This window comes from Salmo salar, chromosome 02 (assembly GCF_965601325.2).
Source record: "Salmo salar chromosome 02, fSalSal1, whole genome shotgun sequence".
Taxonomy (NCBI): Eukaryota; Metazoa; Chordata; class Actinopteri; order Salmoniformes; family Salmonidae; genus Salmo; species Salmo salar.
Window position 1 is genome coordinate 87,670,659 of NC_138292.1, and position 20,855 is coordinate 87,691,513.

Sequence of the window (20,855 nt, forward strand, 5' to 3'; positions counted from 1 at the left end):
TGATGCTAATATGATGTACAATATTCCATGATGTTTCTATATGATAACAATAGAGTCATATATTTAATATGATGTACAATATTCCATGATGTTTCTATATGATAACAATAGAGTAATATATTTAATATGATGTACAATATTCCATGATGTTTCTATATGATAACAATAGCGTAATATATTTCAGTTCACCGTCTCACCTCATACTGTATTGGAGCAGCAGCAGCTGACTGCCCAGTTCAACATCAGTTCACCGTCTCACCTCATACTGTATTGGAGCAGCAGCAGCTGACTTGATCGTTGATGCTAATCATCATGTTTGAATCTGAGAGTAAATAGAGCTGACTACACTCTAAAAATGAAGGGTTCAACTGGAGTTGTTCTCAGATCCCCTAAGAACCGTAGGGTTCTTGGTCAATGAAAAACAGCCCCAAAAGGTTCTTCAAAGAACTTGTTAGAAGGTGGGTTCATCGAGGAACCTCCGTTGTTGCTGGACTTCTTCCGGGAACTTCGCAATTACAACTGAAAACGATGGTGACAAGTTTGGATGTGACAACACTTAAAAAGGTTAAGTTGGGTTGATGTTTGGCTCTGAATATGTCTCGAAATAATTTATTATATCATAATATAACATACTAATAATGAATAACGAAGACAATGATGGTTTTCTGTGAATATCTTCCATAACGTTACTATAGCTTATTAATGTAAATATTAGAAAGCCGGGTTTGACCGTCGGCGTTGTATGAGCTACAGTACAGTACCATTAGCTAGCTAGCTAGCTAACGTTATGTCCTAACTAGGCACAACTAGGTTTGGATTATTTCCTCAACTATATTATTTCCCATATATTGTATATCGTTTCCATAAAGCCAATATGGCTTCACACTCATTGACGTAAGTTTCCAATCTAGAGCAGTTCTCACTTTTGTTAACTAACTAACTAACTAACTAACTAAGGACGGTGACCTGTCCAGACGAGATGTTACAACGAACTGAATCGTCAATGGAGGTCTTCCTCTTTATGTAGCCTGCTACAGCATGCAATACTATTAACTCACAAGGGGGCATAACGTTACATGTACAATACTATCTCATTTTGGAAACGTTACATGTACAATACTATCCCATTTTGGAAACGTTACATGTGCAATAGTATCCCATTTTGGAAACGTTACATGTACAATACTATCCCATTTTGGAAACGTTACATGTACAATACTATCCCATTTTGGAAACGTTACATGTCCGCCCCCTTGTGGAGGGAAATTAATATCTTAGATGGTAGCTGTAGATGGGATTCAAATGCATAATGGTATTAATACAGTGTCTTGACTACCTCTTTTGTATAAATGCCCTTCAGAACCCAAACCCAGTATTGCCACGCAGCAAAATGTTAAGTATAATCTTTCAAGTCAGCCTGTCACACAATGCTATTCTCAAACATAACTAATCAATTAGTTGTTTTTCAACAATATTTTAACCTGCAGGAATATTTGCACATTTCTATGTCATGGTTAGTTCCTAGGATAATGTAACTCAAACATTTACATCTTTCAATACTTCTAAAATGGGGTACAGGTTTAAAACAATTACAGGTGCACCTTACTATCTTATACTATATCATAAATAGTCTTAAATAGTAAACACAGATTCTAGTTTTCACCCAGTTCACACAGATATCTGGCTCGGCCCTGTTTACACCTCCAAGGTGCCCCCCCCCACTCAGGACGACACACTCAGAGCCTACGAGGCTTTTCTAAAAACCCCACTTTGCGTGCTTCGCTCACATTCTTCTTTTAAAACTACGTTCGAGATGTGGTATCCACTTGGCTCGCTGCCTCTCAGATCAAAGGTGGGTCCATCTGCTCCGTTCCCAAAGTGTGGTCTCCCTGAGATCCCAAGTTAGAGGGATCCCTCATGCACCATTTACCCAGGTCACCAGGAGCGGTCACCAAGTGAAGATTCACATCCCATCGCCAAATGTGGTTGTTAATTTCTTTAATATCAAATGAGACAAACTTATCACACAAGTCAGAGTTATACTTAAACTAAATCTTTATTCACTTAATAATAAGGGAGCAGGTCAATACAACGTACACATATAAAGTGAATCAATTGAGTGCTCTACGATAATGATGGCTGGTCGACGAATCAACCCCAGATGATTAATTGAGAGCCACGATACAAAAGTACAAAGGTCTTTTACAGCCAAGATACACCCCTTTCAACCTACATGACGAACAACAGATGTATAGAACGGGTCACAAGGTTAAGATTTGTATGAAAGATACTTATAATTATCAGCAGACAGTATCTGCTGTAAAAACAGTACTCTTTGTGTAGAGACCAGGGTCTGGCCCTGAGGTCATCTCTCCCTGGTACCATATAGAACAGAAACATTAACTCATGCTCTGGAATGCGGTCTCTTTAGGTTTTATCACCCAAAAGACATTGTAAATCTCCTGTCAGTGTTTTCTCCCAGAGGCCCGTCCTCAGTAGAACACACAGACACAATAGTTATAAGAACCCTCTATTCTGTTGCATTAAACAACCATTTGATAAAATAAAAGTATTATAACATAATCTTGCAGTTTTGCTCTGTGTCCACTGAAAGTTGACTAGTAACAACAACTGGGACCTAAAAGACACCCACCATGAGACCCACTAAATCTGCCCAAGAAGAGGCAAACAAAAGAAAAACCCACACCAAACTTAAAGACAGGAAGCAAACCAAAAAGGTGGAGCAACTAAAGGTGTTGACTCTCCACATGTATCAAGACAACTGGAGCACTGGGCCAGACACTCTTAAATAGAACCTGGACCAGCTCAGGTGAAACACCTTCCCACTAACGAGATGGACAAGCCAGCACAGGTGTAACACATACTGACTAACGAGGTGACACCAATCAGTGCGTCCTACGTGCTAACGAGCTAGACTTGCTAACGAGCTAGACTTGCTAACGAGCTATACGTGCTAAAATCCAAACCTCAAAACATAAATGGAAAAACCAAAGACTGTAACACCGTAAGAGAATGCTTACCACCAACAGAAAACAACTTCCATTTCACATTATAATCAACTACAATGCTTTACCAATATAAACATGGTGTATACTGGCTGTCAACAATTAAAATCAATATATTTTTTTATATCTTCCTAAAACTCACTAGCTTCTAGAACTCTCATCCCCTTGGAATGACCCCAAACAAAACTCATCTCCAACACGGAAAACCATGCAGTCAAAATAAATTGTTATCCATGGCAACTCACTGGCTAAACACAAATCTTTTTGACTGCCCACCCTTGAGACAATCAGCAACCAAGTTGTCCTTACCACGGACATGTATGATTTCAAGAGGAAACTCCTGCAATATCCGTAGTAACTTTCCACCTCACTGCGGAGCTTCTCTCTCTTCTCAGGGGTCACTAGATAGGCATGTTGTTGGATCGGGGCCCAGTCCCCAATGTTATGCTCTAGTACATTTGGGTTGGCACATCTGAGAATGAACCCGATATTCTAAAAGCAGGGCAACAATGTCAATATAATTGTACCAAAAAATTGTCAGTTGGTTGAATAAATAAATATCATTACTAAATGTTACATGAAATGTAAATATGAAATAGCCCCAACGTCAAAACACAGTTTTAAAGTGTCCAAATCAATAACCAATATGCAGAAACAGTTTGGGATAAAGTGAAAACCTAAACATAAAATGTGCTATATACACAAACATCTGCCACAATAATCATATTACTTGTATTTTTTTAAACAAACACCTTATAAACTGCACAAGCACCAGAAACGCTGTTGTTTTGACAAGTAGCAATAAATCACTGATATCGATTAGGGGGAAATCAGGTTGTACGTGCTGTTGAAACTAACAACTAAACAAAACACATGGAAATGGGAGATGTATTTTACCTCACTGGTTAGAGGACAACCTGCAGAAGACAGTCAGCTACATTTTGGAGTGATGCATTTAAATGTAGGGGTCGCTAAACAAAGGAACACAACACTTATTTGTCATCACTCATCGATATCACATTGAAATCAATTGTGCCGAGAGGAGGGAGATGAGGTTGCACGTCCTGTTAAAACTAACAGCTCAAAAACCACACGGAATCTGGGAATAATGTGTACATCCCTGGTTAGAGGACAATTTGTAGGAAACAGCTAGCTACATTTTGAAGTGTTGCATTTTGATTCCAGTGGGTCACCAACGCGGTAAGTGTAACACAACTCTTTTTGTGTTAGTCAGTTTTTGTTAAATCACAAAAATAGTACTCTTTCAATTCATAGCCTGGATTTTTCCCCTGAGGATAATATCCATATAATGTTGAAATCAATTGATAACGACGGAAACGTTTAGGGTTCTACATTGTGACATTATTAAAATACTCCTACTACAATGTTAAAACATTCCACATTGTGACATTAATATCATGAAACAACTCCATGTATTTTCTGATATTTGATCAGAGATCTTTTATCAGATTATCTCTGGACACAACTAAGAGGTTTCTCTCCTGTGTGTGTTCTCTTGTGTACAGTCAGACTGCTAGATTGACCAAAACTCTTCCCACATTGAACACAGCTATACGGTTTCTCTCCTGTGTGTGTTCTCTGGTGTAGAGTCAGATTGCTAGATGAAACATAACTCTTCCCACATTCACCACAGCTAAAAGGTTTCTCTCCTGTGTGTGTTCTCTGGTGTAGAGTCAGATTGCTAGATGTAGCAAATCTCTTCCCACATTGATCACAGCTATAAGGTTTCTCTCCTGTGTGTGTTCTCTGGTGCACTGTCAGAGCTCCAGATTGACCAAAACTCTTCCCACATTGACCACAGCTATAAGGTTTCTCTCCCGTGTGTGTTCTCTGGTGTAATGTCAGCTGGGCAGATCTAACAAAACTCTTCCCACATTGATCACAGCTATAAGGTTTCTCTCCTGTGTGTGTTCTCTGGTGCACTGTCAGAGCTCCAGATTGACCAAAACTCTTCCCACATTGAACACAGCTATAAGGTTTCTCTCCTGTGTGTGTTCTCTGGTGTTGAGTCAGATGGCCAGATGTAGTAAAACTCTTCCCACATTGATCACAGCTATAAGGTTTCTCTCCTGTGTGGACTCTCTGATGAATTTTAATGCCTGCTGATGAGGTGAATCTCTTCCCACAGTCAGAGCAGCAGTGAGTTCTCTTCCCTGTGGGTCTCTGCAGGTGTTTCTTGAGGTGTTCTGATGTGGAGAGACTCCCTGCCTCGTCAGCATCATGAGGTTGTTGAGGCTCCCCAGAGGATCCACGATAGTAAAGTATCTCCCCTGTGTGAACAACAAAGTCAGACAGATGATTAAAGGCCCGCAACAGAGGTAATCTACTGTAAAAGGTGATGCCAACAGCGTAGCCATGATGTTGTACAACAATTGACGTCTGTAATGAATGTTAAAATTCTTTGACAATTGTCTTAAAATGAGCAAGAACAGTCATATTTAGTCTTGTTTTCACATTAGTAGTAAAACCGATGATTGTAGGCTAGAAATAAATTATTAAAGTTGTTGAAACCCTAAGCAATGTGCCAGACGACCTTAGGTCTCCAATATATGCCCCTTTCTGTATTTGCTAAAATTGCAGTACGAGGGCAAAGCACACACAATTTGGTTGCAGAAACTCCTCCCTACTAATGAGGAAACCGCTAGTTATGGATGTAGCATATTTGGTAATGAGGAAACCACTAGTTATGTATGTAGTATATCTGTTAATGAGGAAACCACTAGTTATGGATGTAGTATATCTGGTAATGAGGAAACCACTAGTTATGGATGTAGTATATCTGGTCATGAGGAAACCACTAGTTATGTATGTAGTATATCTGGTAATGAGGAAACCACTAGTTATGGATGTAGTATATCTGGTAATGAGGAAACCACTAGTTATGGATGTAGTATATCTGGTAATGAGGAAACCACTAGTTATGGATGTAGTATATCTGGTAATGAGGAAACCGCTAGTTAAAATGTAGTATATCTGCCTTGAGCAAAAACGGTGAGCAAAGATTTTAGTTTTTCACAATGTATTCTGAATATTACAGCTCACTATCAGTGCAAGATCAGGAGTGCTACTCAAGGAAACTCACATTAAGGTCTGTGTCTATTCACTAATTCACCACCGTGGGGGAAAACTGAGGGGAGTTCTCATAGGCTGACAGCAAAAATAGCCTCCATTTCCAGGTTGCTTATGAGTGCATTTCACATTACTTTTGGATTATAATTGTAAGGCTCATTTGAATCTCCAACTTAACTTTGTGTTATTGCCGCGAATCAACTGCTTTGTACTTTAAAAACACTTCAACCAGTAAAATGCTCTTTGGCTAGCTTTGTCATCAGCCTGACAATGAGGGTTTGTACTAGAGGTCGACCGATTAATTAGGGCCGATTTCAAGTTTTCATAACAATCGGTAATCGGTATTTTTGTCCACCGATTTGCCGATTAAAAAAAATATATATTTATTGATTTTTTACACCTTTATTTAACTAGGCAAGTCATATTAAGAACACATTCTTATTTACAATGACGGCCTAGAAACGGGGGTTAACTGCCTTGTTCAGGGGGGATTCGTTTTTGCAACCTTCGGTTACCAGTCCAACGCTCTAACCACCTGCCTTACATTGCACTCCACAAGGATTAACAGGCTGACTACCTGTAACGCGAGGGCAGCAAGAAGCAAAGGTAAGTTGCTAGCTAGCATTAGGCTTATAAAAAACTATCAATCTTAACATAATCACTAGTTAACTACACATGGTTGATGATATTACTAGTTTATCTAACGTGTCCTGCGTTGCATATAATCGATGCGGTGCATGTTAATTTTCATTGAATCACAGCCTACTTCGACAAACGGGTGTTGATTTAACAAGCGCATTTAAGAAAAAAGTACTGTCGTTGCACCAATGTACCTAACCATAAACATCAATGCCTAACAGGAATATTTAGACTTAGTCACCCGTTAGATAAATCACGGAACGGTTCCGTATGTCACTGAAAGAAAAAAACGTTTTCGAGTTGATAGTTTCCAGATTCGGCTATATTAATGACCCAAGGCTTGTATTTCTGAGTGTTTATTATATTATATTATATTATAATTAAGTCTATGATTTGATAGAGCAGTCTGACTGAGCGGTGGTAGGCAGCAGCAGGCTCGTAAGCATTCATTCAAACAGCACTTCCCTATGCTTCAAGCATTGCGCTGTTTATGACTTCAACCTGGGTGGGTATAATTTGTGGAACGTTCCAACCGGAATCTATTCCAAAAACTTTGTAAATAACAAGGTTTCCAAAAAACAACGAGTCTTCAATATTCCCAGGTAAGAAGTTTTAGGTTGTAGTTATTTTAGGAATTATAGGACTATTTCTCTCTATACGATTTGTATTTCATATACCTTTGACTATTGGATGTTCTTATAAGCACTTTAGTATTGCCAGTGTAACAGTATAGCTTCCGTCCCTCTCCTTGCTCCTACCTGGGCTCAAACCAGGAACACATCGACAACCCTTGAAGCAGCGTTACCCATGCAGAGGAAGGGAAACAGCTACTCCAAGTCTCAGAGCGAGTGATGTTTGAAATGCTATTAGCTTGCACCCCGCTAACTAGCTAGCCATTTCACATCGGTTACACCAGCCTAATCTACATTGGTTTGATTTGTTTGATCTGAGCAATTTTTCTTAGCTAGCTACATAGCCGTCTTTGTATCAAAGATAATTGTGTAGTTTAGAGTAATTAGAGTAATTATCGAGGTTAGCTAGCCAGCTATTTTCATCCTCCTAACGTAGTCAACACTGCTAGCTAGCCAACTAGCCAACTTCTACCGACTAGCAGCACTGTAGAAACTATTACATTACAACGGAACGACTTGATTAGTGTAGTGTTAGCTAGCTAACATAGTTGTCTTTGCTGTCTTTGTATCTAAGATAATTGTGTAGTTTAGAGTAATTATCGAAGTTAGCTAGCCAGCCGCGACGCGACGCCGTTGTCCAGACTCAGTCAACACACCTAGTCATCATCAAACCCACTGCTAGCTAGCCAACCGTTACCGACTAGCAGCGCTGTAGAAACTAATACATTACAACGGAACGATTTGACTAGTGCAGTGTTAGCTAGCTACATAGTTGTCTTTGTCATAGCTTGATAATTGTGTAGTTTAGAGTAATTATCGAGGTTAGCTAGCCAGCTATTTTCGTCCCCCGCGACGCCATTTTTCCAAACCTAGCCAACTATTACCGACGAGCAGCATTGTTGAAACTAAATACATTACAAAGGAACGTCTTGATTAGTGCTATGTTAGCTAGCTACATAGTTGCTTTTGTATCATGATAAGGTGTAGTACTGAAACTATCGAGGTTACCTAGCCAGCTACACGTTCAAACAAAGTCAACAACGCAGCCACTGCTAGCTAGCCTACTTCACCAGCCAGCAGTACTGTATCATTTGTCATTTGTCAATAAGATTTTTGCAACGTAAGCTTAACTTTCTGAACATTCGAGACGTGTAGTCCACTTGTCATTCCAATCTCCTTTGCATTAGCGTAGCCTCTTCTGTAGCTTGTCAACTATGTGTCTGTCTATCCCTGTTCTCTCCCCTCTGCACAGACCATACAAACGCTTCACACCGCGTGGCCGCTGCCACTCTAACCTGGTGGTCCCAGCGCGCACGACCCACGTGGAGTTCCAGGTCTCCGGCAGCCTCTGGAACTGCCGGTCTGCGGCCAACAAGGCTGAGTTCATCTCAGCCTATGCTACCCTCCAGTCCCTCGACTTCCTGGCGCTGACGGAAACATGGATTACCACAGATAACACTGCTACTCCTACTGCTCTCTCCTCGTCTGCCCACGTGTTCTCGCATACCCCGAGAGCATCTGGCCAGCGGGGTGGTGGCACTGGAATCCTCATCTCTCCCAAGTGGACATTCTCTCTTTCTCCCCTGACCCAGCTGTCTATCTCCTCATTTGAATTCCATGCTGTCACAGTTACCAGCCCTTTCAAGCTTAACATCCTTATCATTTATCGCCCTCCAGGTTCCCTTGGAGAGTTCATCAATGAGCTTGACGCCTTGATAAGTTCCTTTCCTGAGGATGGCTCACCTCTCACAGTTCTGGGTGACTTTAACCTCCCCACGTCTACCTTTGACTCATTCCTCTCTGCCTCCTTCTTTCCACTCCTCTCCTCTTTTGACCTCACCCTCTCACCTTCCCCCCTACTCACAAGGCAGGCAATACGCTTGACCTCATCTTTACTAGATGCTGTTCTTCCACTAATCTCATTGCAACTCCCCTCCAAGTCTCCGACCACTACCTTGTATCCTTTTCCCTCTCGCTCTCATCCAACACTTCTCACTCTGCCCCTACTCGGATGGTATTGCGCCGTCCCAACCTTCGCTCTCTCTCTCCCGCTACTCTCTCCTCTTCCATCCTATCATCTCTTCCCTCTGCTCAAACCTTCTCCAACCTATCTCCTGATTCTGCCTCCTCAACCCTCCTCTCCTCCCTTTCTGCATCCTTTGATTTTCTCTGTCCCCTATCCTCCAGGCCGGCTCGGTCCTCCCCTCCTGCTCCGTGGCTCGACGACTCACTGCGAGCTCACAGAACAGGGCTCCGGGCAGCCGAGCGGAAATGGAGGAAAACTCGCCTCCCTGCGGACCTGGCATCCTTTCACTCCCTCCTCTCTACATTTTCCTCTTCTGTCTCTGCTGCTAAAGCCACTTTCTACCACTCTAAATTCCAAGCATCTGCCTCTAACCCTAGGAAGCTCTTTGCCACCTTCTCCTCCCTCCTGAATCCTCCTCCCCCTCCCCCCCTCCTCCCTCACTGCGGATGACTTCGTCAACCATTTTGAAAAGAAGGTTGACGACATCCGATCCTCGTTTGCTAAGTCAAACGACACTGCTGGTCCTGCTCACACTGCCCTACCCTGTGCTTTGACCTCTTTCTCCCCTCTCTCTCCAGATGAAATCTAGCGTCTTGTGACGGCCGGCCGCCCAACAACCTGCCCACTTGACCCTATCCCCTCCTCTCTTCTCCAGACCATTTCCGGAGACCCTCTCCCTTACCTCACCTCGCTCATCAACTCATCCTTGACCGCTGGCTACGTCCCTTCTGTCTTCAAGAGAGCGAGAGTTGCACCCCTTCTGAAAAAACCTACACTCGATCCCTCCGATGTCAACAACTACAGACCAGTATCCCTTCTTTCTTTTCTCTCCAAAACTCTTGAACATGCCGTCCTTGGTCAGCTCTCCTGCTATCTCTCTCAGAATGACCCTCTTGATCCAAATCAGTCAGGTTTCAAGACTGGTCATTCAACTGAGACTGCTCTTCTCTGTGTCACGGAGGCTCTCCGCACTGCTAAAGCTAACTCTCTCTCCTCTGCTCTCATCCTTCTAGACCTATCTGCTGCCTTTGATACTGTGAACCATCAGATCCTCCTCTCCACCGTCTCCGAGTTGGGCATCTCCGGCGCGGCCCACGCTTGGATTGCGTCCTACCTGACTGGTCGCTCCTACCAGGTGGCGTGGCGAGAATCTGTCTCCGCACCACGTGCTCTCACCACTGGTGTCCCCCAGGGCTCTGTTCTAGGCCCTCTCCTATTCTCGCTATACACCAAGTCACTTGGCTCTGTCATATCCTCACATGGTCTCTCCTATCATTGCTATGCAGACGACACACAATTAATCTTCTCCTTTCCCCCTTCTGATAACCAGGTGGCGAATCGCATCTCTGCATGTCTGGCAGACATATCAGTGTGGATGACGGATCACCGCCTCAAGCTGAACCTCGGCAAGACGGAGCTGCTCTTCCTCCCGGGGAAGGACTGCCCGTTCCATGATCTCGCCATCACGGTTCACAACTCCCTTGTGTCCTCCTCCCAGAGTGCTAAGAACCTTGGCGTGACCCTGGACAACACCCTGTCGTTCTCCACTAACATCAAGGCGGTGACCCGATCCTGTAGGTTCATGCTCTACAACATTCGCAGAGTACGACCCTGCCTCACACAGGAAGCGGCGCAGGTCCTAATCCAGGCACTTGTCATCTCCCGTCTGGATTACTGCAACTCGCTGTTGGCTGGGCTCCCTGCCTGTGCCATTAAACCCCTACAACTCATCCAGAACGCCGCAGCCCGTCTGGTGTTCAACCTTCCCAAGTTCTCTCACGTCACCCCGCTCCTCCGCTCTCTCCACTGGCTTCCAGTTGAAGCTCGCATCCGCTACAAGACCATGGTGCTTGCCTACGGAGCTGTGAAGGGAACGGCACCTCCATACCTTCAGGCTCTGATCAGGCCCTACACCCAAACAAGGGCACTGCGTTCATCCACCACTGGCCTGCTCGCCTCCCTACCTCTGAGGAAGCACAGTTCCCGCTCAGCCCAGTCAAAACTGTTCGCTGCTCTGGCACCCCAATGGTGGAACAAGCTCCCTCACGACGCCAGGACAGCGGAGTCAATCACCACCTTCCGGAGACACCTGAAACCCCACCTCTTTAAGGAATACCTGGGATAGGATAAAGTAATCCTTTTAACCCCCCCCCCCCCCTTAAAAGATTTAGATGCACTATTGTAAAGTGGTTGTTCCACTGGCTATCATAAGGTGAATGCACCAACTTGTAAGTCGCTCTGGATAAGAGCGTCTGCTAAATGACTTAAATGTAAATGTAAAAGGAACCATCAGCTTTCATATGTTCTCATGTTCTGAGCAAGGCACTTAAACATTAGCTTTCTTACATGGCACATATTGCACTTTTACTTTCTTCTCCAACACTTTGTTTTGCATTATTTAAACCAAATTGAACATGTTTCATTATTTATTTGAGGCTAAATAGATTTTATTGATGTATTATATTAAGTTAAAATAAGTGTTCATTCAGTATTGTTGTAATTGTCATTATTACAAAAAACAAAAAAATAAAATCGGCCGATTAATCGGCAGCGGCTTTTTTTTTTGGGGTCCTCCAATAATCGGTATCGGCGTTGAAAAATCATAATCGGTCGACCTCTAGTTTGTACACTAAGTTTCTCACAAATTGGCCCATAACTTCACCAAACAACAACATAGACCTACTGTAGGACCCATAACTTCACCTAACAACAACATAGCCCTACTGTAGGACCCATAACTTCACCTAACAATAACATAGACCTACTGTAGGACCCATAACTTCACCTAACAACAACATAGACCTAGGAATATAAATCATTTAATATTTCAGGTGAAACATGGAGACTAAAATGTCTTTGTCATGACATTTCATAACCTAATCACCAGATAATTTTGTGAATAATCCCACTAGGCTACTCCGTAATGAGTTGTCATTCTAAATGTCCTGAATAAAGGAAAATTGCTCTGTGTGTTGTACAATAGCCTATCCATCAAGGAAAAGTTCTCTACACATTATGAGCTAAGTATCTCTGTGTCCAGACAAACTAACGAGACCCTACTGTAAATCAAGCAAACAATAACACATTATAAACATCAATTTGTTAGGGATGTTGGAGCCAACATGGAGCACAGCATAACTGTCTTTACCAGAGTAATGAATGAAGAAGCACTTTGGTTGTTGTTGCATGTCGTGATGTTTGTCATGTGAATGTCATTCAGAAAATGATTTCCTGGATCAGCTGATGATAGTTGAACATGTGACTAACTAAACAGCTACAGTATTAAGTATTATGTGTAATTATTGAAGAACCGTGTTAATGACAGTATCCATTTGGGTGTTTCAATAAAGTTAAGGTGCCTCTTGGTTAGAACCACTGGATTTAGCAAACTGAAATTATTTAGGATTTCTGTGCCCATGAAAACTGTTAACCCTGTAGTTAACATAAGGAGCCACTAAATGATACGAAGGTCGAGTGCATTTTTTTAACTTAGAAATTGCACTGTTGGTTAGAGCCTGTAAGTCAGCATTTCACTGTAACACCTGTTGTATTTGCCGCACGTGACAAATACATTTTGATTTGATAGAAGTAGGACTAGTCTACCTGTCCTGTGCGCAAATGTAGGCCTATAAATGTGCCCATTTGGGGATGTCTGATAGTATTTCTGATTGTCTTAATGCACCACCACTAATGAGTTGTGGAGCTTCTCAAAGCATATTTTTCTTCACCTCAAACAGCAAGTAAACTAAGTCTAATCAAAATCAATTGCGAATGACAATAGTTCCTCAAAGTATTTTGGTGAAAGATTTCCAGCTCTCACCCTTTCGATAACCACTCGGCATGAAAGGGAAAAATGTAATGCTCTGATCCAGTGGAAATGTAAAAATACCTGATGACTTCTTATCCCTTTCACAAATAGCCTACAGCTGTGTCTGTCCAGAACTCACTGGAGCAGGAAACTGAGGGCCCAGAATATTTTATACAATGTTGCAAGCTGCTATCTGGAGTTTTGGGCCGACCCAGTTGATAGTTCATACAATGTTTCAAGTTCATTGCAGACAGGCCATGTGCAGCCAATGTGATTTCTAGGATATTTATTTTTATCAGGATATTTTCTACCTGCAGGCTGCAATGTTAAATGTTTTTAGCTTTATGTATGGTATTTAAAAAAACCTAGCAATGGCAATCAAAATGTTTATTTATCATTTTCATTTAAATAGAATGTAGATTAACCACAGAGAATGATGTTGAGATACAAAGACTATTATAATTATTATTACTATTATAAATGAAATGATACTGTTCCAGTAAAATGTGAATATGAAAATCCTTTACAGGCACCAGATCAGTAGAAATGGTCAGATAAATTGGCACCAAATGGAAAAAGGTTGCTGACTAATGGTGTAGTCTATTACCAGAAACTATAGGAGCATAACGACTGCTGGTGTAGCCTATTACCAGAAACTATAGGACCATAACGACTGCTGGTGTAGCCTATTACCAGAAACTATAGGAGCATAACGACTGCTGGTGTAGCCTATTACCAGAAACTATAGGAGCATAACGACTGCTGGTGTAGCCTATTACCAGAAACTATAGGAGCATAACGACTGCTGGTGTCGTCTATTACCAGAAACTATAGGAGCATAACGACTGCTGGTGTAGTCTATTACCAGAAACTATAGGAGCATAACGACTGCTGGTGTAGCCTATTACCAGAAACTATAGGAGCATAACGACTGCTGGTGTAGCCTATTACCATCAACTATAGGAGCATAACGACTGCTGGTGTAGCCTATTACCAGAAATTATAGGAGCATAACGACTGCTGGTGTAGCCTATTACCAGAAACTATAGGAGCATAACGACTGCTGGTGTAGCCTATTACCAGAAACTATAGGAGCATAACAACTGCTGGTGTAGCCTATTACCAGAAACTATAGGAGCATAACGACTGCTGGTGTAGCCTATTACCAGAAACTATAGGAGCATAACGACTGCTGGTGTAGCCTATTACCAGAAACTATAGGAGCATAACGACTGCTGGTGTAGCCTATTACCAGAAACTATAGGAGCATAACGACTGCTGGTGTAGCCTATTACCAGAAACTATAGGAGCATAACGACTGCTGGTGTAGCCTATTACCAGAAACTATAGGAGCATAACGACTGCTGGTGTAGCCTATTACCAGAAACTATAGGAGCATAACGACTGCTGGTGTAGCCTATTACCAGAAACTATAGGAGCATAACGACTGCTGGTGTAGCCTATTACCAGAAACTATAGGAGCATAACGACTGCTGGTGTAGTCTATTACCAGAAACTATAGGAGCATAACGACTGCTGGTGTAGCCTATTTCCAGAAACTATAGGAGCATAACGACTGCTGGTGTAGCCTATTACCAGAAACTATAGGAGCATAACGACTGCTGGTGTAGCCTATTACCAGAAACTATAGGAGCATAACGACTGCTGGTGTAGCCTATTACCAGAAACTATAGGAGCATAACGACTGCTGGTGTAGCCTATTACCAGAAACTATAGGAGCATAACGACTGCTGGTGTAGCCTATTACCAGAAACTATAGGAGCATAACGACTGCTGGTGTAGTCTATTACCAGAAACTATAGGAGCATAACGACTGCTGGTGTAGCCTATTACCAGAAACTATAGGAGCATAACATCAGAATTTACGAAGGCCAGCCGCAGCGGGAGGAGTAGGCTAAGGAAGAGTTTTTTTTCTGGTGGTTAGGCTATCTTGTTTCAGAGGGGCGTCATCAATAGCCCATAATGACAAAGTGAAAACAGGTAAAAACAGGTAAAAAACAGAAATACCTTATTTACTTAAGTATTCAGAACCTTTGCTATGAGACTCGAAATTGCTTTCGGGTGCATCTTGTTTCCATTAATCATTCTTGAGATGTATCTACAAATTGTTTGGAGTCCACCTGTGGTAAATTCAATTGATTGGATATGATTTGGTTGGCACACACCTGTCTATATATGGTCCGACAGTTGACAGTGCATGTCAGAGCAAAAACCAAGCCATGAGGTCGAAGGAACTGTGCGTAGAGCTCCGAGACAGGATTGTGTCGAGGCACAGATCTGGGGAAGGGTACCAAAACAAAAAAATTCTGCAGCATTGAAGTGTTATGAGTGTGTATCGGAGGCGAAGTCAGGTGCAGGAGAGCAGAGTGTAGTGAACAGGCGCAATTTATTCCGGTTTAGAAAACAGCACAAAAATAACAACAAATGTGCCTAAAACACGGAACATAGACAAAAATAAATGCGCGTAACAAAATCCACAATATCCAAATCCTACACAAAGACATGATGGGGAACAGAGGAATAAATACATATGAATTGATTGGGGAATGAAAACCAGGTGTGCAGGGAACAAGACAAAACAAATGGATACATGAAAAATGGAGCGGCGATGGCTAGAAAGCCGGTGACGTCGACCGCCAAACGCCGCCCGAACTTTGGCGGAAGTCGTGACATGAAGGTCCCCAAGAACACAGTGGCCTCCATCATTCTGAAATGGAATACTCTTCCTAGAGCTGGTCACCCGGCCAAACTGAGCGATTGGGGGAGAAGGGCCTTGGTCAGGGAGGTGACCAAAAACCTGATGGTCACTCTGACAGAGATCCAAAGTTCCTCTGTGGAGATGGGAGAACCTTCCAGAAGGACAACCATCTCTGCAGCACTCCACCAATCAGGCCTTTATCGTAGAGTGGCCAGATGGAAACCACTCCTCAGTAAAAGGCACATCATAGCCTGCTTGGAGTTTGACAAAAGACACCTTAAGACTCTAAGACCATGAGAAACAAGATTCTCTGGCTTGATGAAACCAAGATTTAACTCTTTGGCCTGAATGCCAAGCGTCATGTCTGGAGGAAACCTGGCACCATTCCTACGGTGAAGCATGGTGGTGGCAGCATCATGCTGTCGGATGTTTTTCAGCAGCAGGGACTGGGAGACTAGTCAGGATCCAGGGAAATATTAACGGAGCAAAGTGCAGAGATCCTTGATGAAAGACCTGCTCCAGAGTGCTCAGGACCTCAGACTGGGGCAAAGGTTCACCGTCCAACAGGACAATGACCTTAAGCACACAGCCAAGACAACACAGGAGTGGCTTCGGGACAAGTCTCTGAATGTCCTTGAGTGGCCCAGCCAGAGCCCAGACTTGAGCCCGATCTAACATCTCTGGAGAGACCTGAAAATAGCTGTGCAGTGATGTTCCCCATCCAACTTAACAGAGCTAGAGAGGATCTGCAGAGAAGGATGGGAGAAACTTCCCAAATGCAGGTGTGCCAAATAAATTAGCTAAATGAAAGGGGGAAAAAATAATTTAATCCATTTTAGAATAAGGCTTTAACGTAACAAAATGTGGAAAAAGTCAAGGGGTCTGAATACTTTCGGAATGCACTGTATACAACAACAGCTTCCCCATAAGCATTCCTGTTTCTGTAGATGTTATATCCCTGTATTGCTACTGCTGTATCAAAGGAATTATCTCAGTGAGTTTCAGAGATGAACAGTACAGTGCATTCCAAATTCAATAGGCAGGCAAGTAAACAAAAACGTTTTCAAATAAAAACTATTCCAGAAAATGTCAAAGCGTATATAACACCCATCCAAGAGACTGTCAACCAATCGCGTTCATATTGTCATGCTGTGACACGCAGTTCCTAAGCTAATTCTCACTAAATCCCTTTTTTAAAGTCAGGGTATGAGTCGAGAAACATGCCTATTTTCCTTGAAAGTACGGAAAGTCACGATTGCAAAGCTATACGATATTACAGAGAACAAGTTAATTATCTCACATCTCTGAAAATATTTGTAATGTTGTGCTTCTTGTTCACAGAGGGTAATTCATGCCAATGTTATTTTCTTTAAGCTGTTAATACAAATCGAAATGAGTTTCCAATATCCTCATTTCTTAAAGTATTTCTGGTGATAGCTAGTGATAGTGATACACAAGCTAGGTCTATTTGAAACAGCTTTAAAACCCAATTCTATTTTTGCCCAAAGTTAAGATATAAATTATTCGAACTGAACATAATTCATGCTGGTTATTATTTTAGGCTATTTTAGTTTTAGAGTCAAAGATAGTTTTGGAATAGTTTTCATTTTTCAAACAGGTTTGTTATTTTATTTTCTAAATAGTTTTCCCCTAATTACTTTTTCTATAATAAGCATGGAGGTTTCCCCTATCAACCAGTCATAGGTACTGGTGACAAAGCGCCTCGTAACCTAGCTGGGAATGGGACAGACGGAACCCTTCTGTGGTAACAGACAGGGGCGATTTGTAATCAAATCTAATTCCCAGGAATGGGGTTCATATGAACCACAGAGACTGTGTGTGGGATAATAACATGGCCATGTCCAACCCTGCTTGTTCCCTCGACTCTGCTACCAACCACCAATCTCCAACAGGGCCCTTAACCTGTATCACTAGACACCTCATAGTGAGCTACAGGTAGGAATCAGCAATGAATCCCAATAATGAGACACCTCTGGGGAGGGGTGTCAGCAACATTTAAAAAAAAATATATATATAGTGTTTTATGACAAACCGTTTTTTTACAAATCCGTCAAGACACCAACTTAGACTTTACCGTGAAAATGCTTTACCGAGCAGTTATTATTAAATTATTTTGATGTGATAAGAAAGTATTGTGTAAAATTATTTTGATGTAATATGAAAGCACAGCAATTTATGTTTCTAGAAATGTATCGCAATTGAGAATTGATTCACATTTAAATTGAATATTTGACTATTTTAGCTGCCAGAGCCAGTCTACCTCTGAAAATAATATACAGTCCTTGGAACTTGAGGAGTAACGGGGGCAGCAATCAGCAGTAGAAACAATAACAAAGCGTACTCCCTGCCCGTTTCGGTAAAAAGCTGAGGGATGGGGCTGGAGAAATGTAACCATCCATGATATCAACATTCTAGTTTTAACCATGGTTTGAGGATATACAGTGTTTGTTTATATTTACTGACAAACACTGGAGTAAAAAAAGCGTATATTTTGGGTTCTGATGCGGTACGACAGTTGAACTAAGCTTATGAACCACGGGGGACCAGTACGAAAAAAAAATATGCATTCACTACTATATGTCGCTCTGGATAAGAGCATCTGCTAAATGACTCAAATCTAAATTGTAAATGTATGGGTGAATTCTTCAAGAAACAATGGGTACATATCATTAATGTATAAGTCCCAAAATGGATGTAACAACTGCTGATTGCCCCTTTAAGAGAACATATTGGGCTAATCTAATAGGAGATATTGAGGACAACAGTATTTCAGGCATTGTCAATGGATGCATTTGATCAATTGTTAACGTTTTGTTGATGGTCCACTCTTGATGTTCTACACGTTACAGTGTAGCTTCAGCCATTCCTACAGAACAACATTAAAGTGTAAAACCCCTTTACTGCATATTGGTTCAACGACTGCAGAGACGGTACTTACTGGTGTTAAACAGATCTCCAACCTCCTCTTCTTCCTCCAATGTGACAGTCATCTCCCCCTCCTCTTTCACTCCAAAAACTGCATCCTCTTTCTCCTCTTCTTTTACTGTAACATCCTCCTCCTCTTTCACTCTGAATGCGTATTCCTCTTCTTCTTTCACAGTAACAGCCTCACCCTCTACTTGTTTTTGTATTGTAACATCTTTCTCTTCCTCCTCCTCTTTCATGAAAGCTTCTTTCTCCGTCCAGCAGACCTCCTCTTCTTTAACAGGATGAGAGCAGTTTAGTGAACTCATGGTCGGGGATGTTAGCTAGCTAGCATTAGCGACTAGCCTAGTTCTAAGCTAATTTAGCAAACCAGCTAGCTGACAAACAACGTAAATATATAATTAAATGGGCCAACAAGTACATACAATAGAAGTGTGTTTAATACACAGCGACTAATATACACCAAAACAGTGTAAAGAGCGTGAATGTTTTAGCTATGTTTGCTAGAAAGCTACCGAGGTGCTGACTAGCTGTTGTTGAAGGAGCGTCCCGTCCACTAAATTAAACGTCACACTGGCAGCATCGCCTGAACCTAAAAGACGCACATCGCCATCTGCTGACTGGAGTTGACAACGCAGTTGAGGAACCAAACGTTTATTTTTCATTTATTTCATAAAAGGTTAATATTATATTAAGTCGTTCAAAGATAAGCATGTGTTGATTGATTCGTGATTAATGAGTGAGAATTTAAAACAAACGTTACACCCACTACATATTTGCATTGAACCATACTTACATTTACATTTTAGTCATTTAGCAGACACTCTTATCCAGAGCGACTTACAGTAGTGAAGGCATACATTTCATACATTTTTTATTTTTTTGTACTGGCCCCCCGTGGGAATCAAACCCACAACCCTGGCGTTGCACACACCATGCTCTAGCAACTGAGCCACAGGGTTCATTTTGACCCCAGAGGCATATCTTTTATGATAGCCAAAATGTAGTTTATCAATTTCTTCCAATTTTTCATGACTTTGTCAATCAACTTGTTCTTAATAAATCTAAATCATGGTTTAGTGTTTCTGTATCAAAATGGACATTTAACAAATTCAAATCCTTTGGAGTCATTTTGACCCCAGCCAAAACCACCTTTGATAAATAGGACGTTTATTTCAAATCAAAATCGAATCACATTTTATTGGTCACATACACATGTTTAGCAGATGTTATTGCGGGTGTAGCGAAATGCTTGTGGTTCTAGCTCCGACAGTGCAGTAATATCTAACAAGTAATATCTAACAATTTCACAACATATACCCAATACACACAAATCTAAGTATTTGAATCTAGGTTTCTCTGTAGACATGATCCATCCCACCAGAGGGTGGAGGTGCTCCTGTATCAGTGGTTTTGACCAGATAGACACCTGTAGATACACAGTATAGTGCCTCCAATATACTCTCCAAAGATTGGACTTTTCTATACCACGTATCACATGACTGTGTACCTGCCAAGGCAGCAACTAATCTTCCTGGGGTTTATTAAGGATCCCCATTAGTTCCTGCCAAGGTAGCAGCTATTCTTCCTGGGGTTTATTATGGATCCCCATTAGTTCCTGCCAAGGTAGCAGCTACTCTTCCTGGGGTTTATTATGGATCCTCATTAGTTCCTTTCAAGGTAGCAGCTACTCTTCCTGGGGTTTATTATGGATCCTCATTAGTTCCTGCTGAGTAAGGTCAGGGAGCGTGCCAGCCTGCCTGAACTGCCCCTTTCAAGCAAAAGGTATAAATGATGGATTATGAATTAACAGGTATAAATGATGGGTTATGAACTAACAGGTATAAATGATGGGTTATGAATTAACAGGTATAAATGATGGGTTATGAACTAACAGGTATACATGATGGGTTATGAATTAACAGGTATAAATGATGGGTTATGAATTAACAGGTATAAATGATGGGTT

At 41.8% G+C, this 20,855-nt stretch overlaps 1 protein-coding gene across 1 annotated transcript; it reads right to left on the reverse strand.

Moving 5' to 3' along the window:
* Window positions 1–2,037: 2,037 nt before the first annotated feature.
* Window positions 2,038–19,433, reverse strand: LOC145863009 (uncharacterized). Its single transcript, XM_082968086.1, has 2 exons — window positions 18,900–19,433; window positions 2,038–5,317 (listed from the first exon to the last, which is right to left on the reverse strand). The coding sequence occupies exons 1-2, from the start codon at window positions 19,192–19,194 to the stop codon at window positions 4,497–4,499; spliced, it is 1,116 nt and encodes a 371-aa protein (XP_082824212.1). The 5' UTR covers window positions 19,195–19,433; the 3' UTR covers window positions 2,038–4,496.
* Between the last annotated feature and the right edge of the window lie 1,422 nt (window positions 19,434–20,855).